This window comes from Cyprinodon variegatus, unplaced genomic scaffold, assembly GCF_000732505.1.
Source record: "Cyprinodon variegatus isolate N-32 unplaced genomic scaffold, C_variegatus-1.0 Scaffold1256, whole genome shotgun sequence".
Taxonomy (NCBI): domain Eukaryota; kingdom Metazoa; phylum Chordata; class Actinopteri; order Cyprinodontiformes; family Cyprinodontidae; genus Cyprinodon; species Cyprinodon variegatus.
Genome location: NW_015151709.1, coordinates 20,126 through 21,364, shown reverse-complemented (window position 1 = coordinate 21,364; position 1,239 = coordinate 20,126). Strand labels below are relative to the sequence as shown.

General features: G+C 38.3%; 1 protein-coding gene across 1 annotated transcript in view; it reads right to left on the bottom strand.

Moving 5' to 3' along the window:
* nlk (nemo-like kinase) overlaps positions 1-1,239 on the bottom strand; it is a 36,821-nt gene that overhangs the window by 20,459 nt on the left and 15,123 nt on the right. Inside the window, exons 2-3 of the mRNA XM_015401760.1 lie at positions 431-560; positions 244-299 (exon numbers count right to left, since the gene is read on the bottom strand). Coding sequence (XP_015257246.1) covers positions 244-299; positions 431-560 — 186 coding nt within the window. The remainder of the gene's footprint in view (positions 1-243; positions 300-430; positions 561-1,239) is intronic.

The window sequence follows — 1,239 nt, the reverse complement described above, 5'->3', positions numbered from 1 at the left end:
CGCAGCACGGGAGGGAGAATTACGTCCAGGAGCAAATGGATAAAAATATACCGGAGGAAAAAAAAAACATGAATCGATTCTCTTGCGGACGTATCGATGCATCAGACGTCGGCTGTTGGATCGATGATTCGATACAAAACGATTATTATTTACACCCCTACTGAATATATGGATGAATGGATGGATCCTGAAATGTATTGAACTGAATCCATCTTTCAGGTGAATCAACAGGGCAAAGGATACATTTCTTCAAAGTAGTCGATGTGTGGAGGCTGTAGAATGTCCAGAGCAGAGAGTACCTGAGGAAACAGTAGGGAGTTTTGTAATGCAGTGGTCTACATCCTGTGGATAATCTTTGTCCCAAGTTATATGGTTGTTTGGAAGAATCTGAAAATGTCACACTGTAAATCCAAGACAAGTTTGCACTTACATTTTCATGCTTGAAGAAACACAACATCTTCAGCTCCCGAAAAACCCTCTTGCAAGAAACAAGATTCTGGAAGACATTAGGCATCTTTTTCAGGGCCACCCGCTTTCCATCTCTGGGATCAGTCACTGACCTTAAAGCAGAGGAAAAACACAATTAAGCATTTGTTACCAGGCGGACCCAGGAAATAAATTAATAAAAACATGCTTGCATTTAGAAAACAGTTAAAATATTTTTCAATCCATCTACAGAAAGAATTAATTGACTTCCTAAATTTCTTGATGAAATCCACTATGAGGCCCAAATCTTTTCTTGCCAGGCAGTAAAGATACAAAATAAAAGTAAAAAACAGTCAAATGCCATCATAAATACATTGCTAAAAGGTTTTGAAGGTTCTTAGAAGACGTGTTTTTACAGTATGTTGAGCACAGATCGGCCAGAGGGTTTAAGGAATCCTGAGATCAGGGAAGAACAAAGCAGGCATAAGCAGGAGCCCTTTGGTTCTCCCAATGCAACCTTGAGTAAACCTTTTTAAATCGGATCAGTGAAATCAAGCAGATGGTAGTGGACTAGGATCCCGCAGCACTGCTTCTGTTAAGCACTAGTCTTAGATCTCATGTAATGCAAAACATTCATCAAAGCTGCTTGGTTTTCATCAAATACAAATATATCCTGTAATGAATAGCATATCTTCTGGGACAGATGTTTTTTTTTTAATAGGGCTGCAACTAAAGTTTATTTTGCAAATCAATTAATCTGTCGATTATTTTTTGACTAATCGATTAATGATCCGACAGATAAAGGTTCATTCA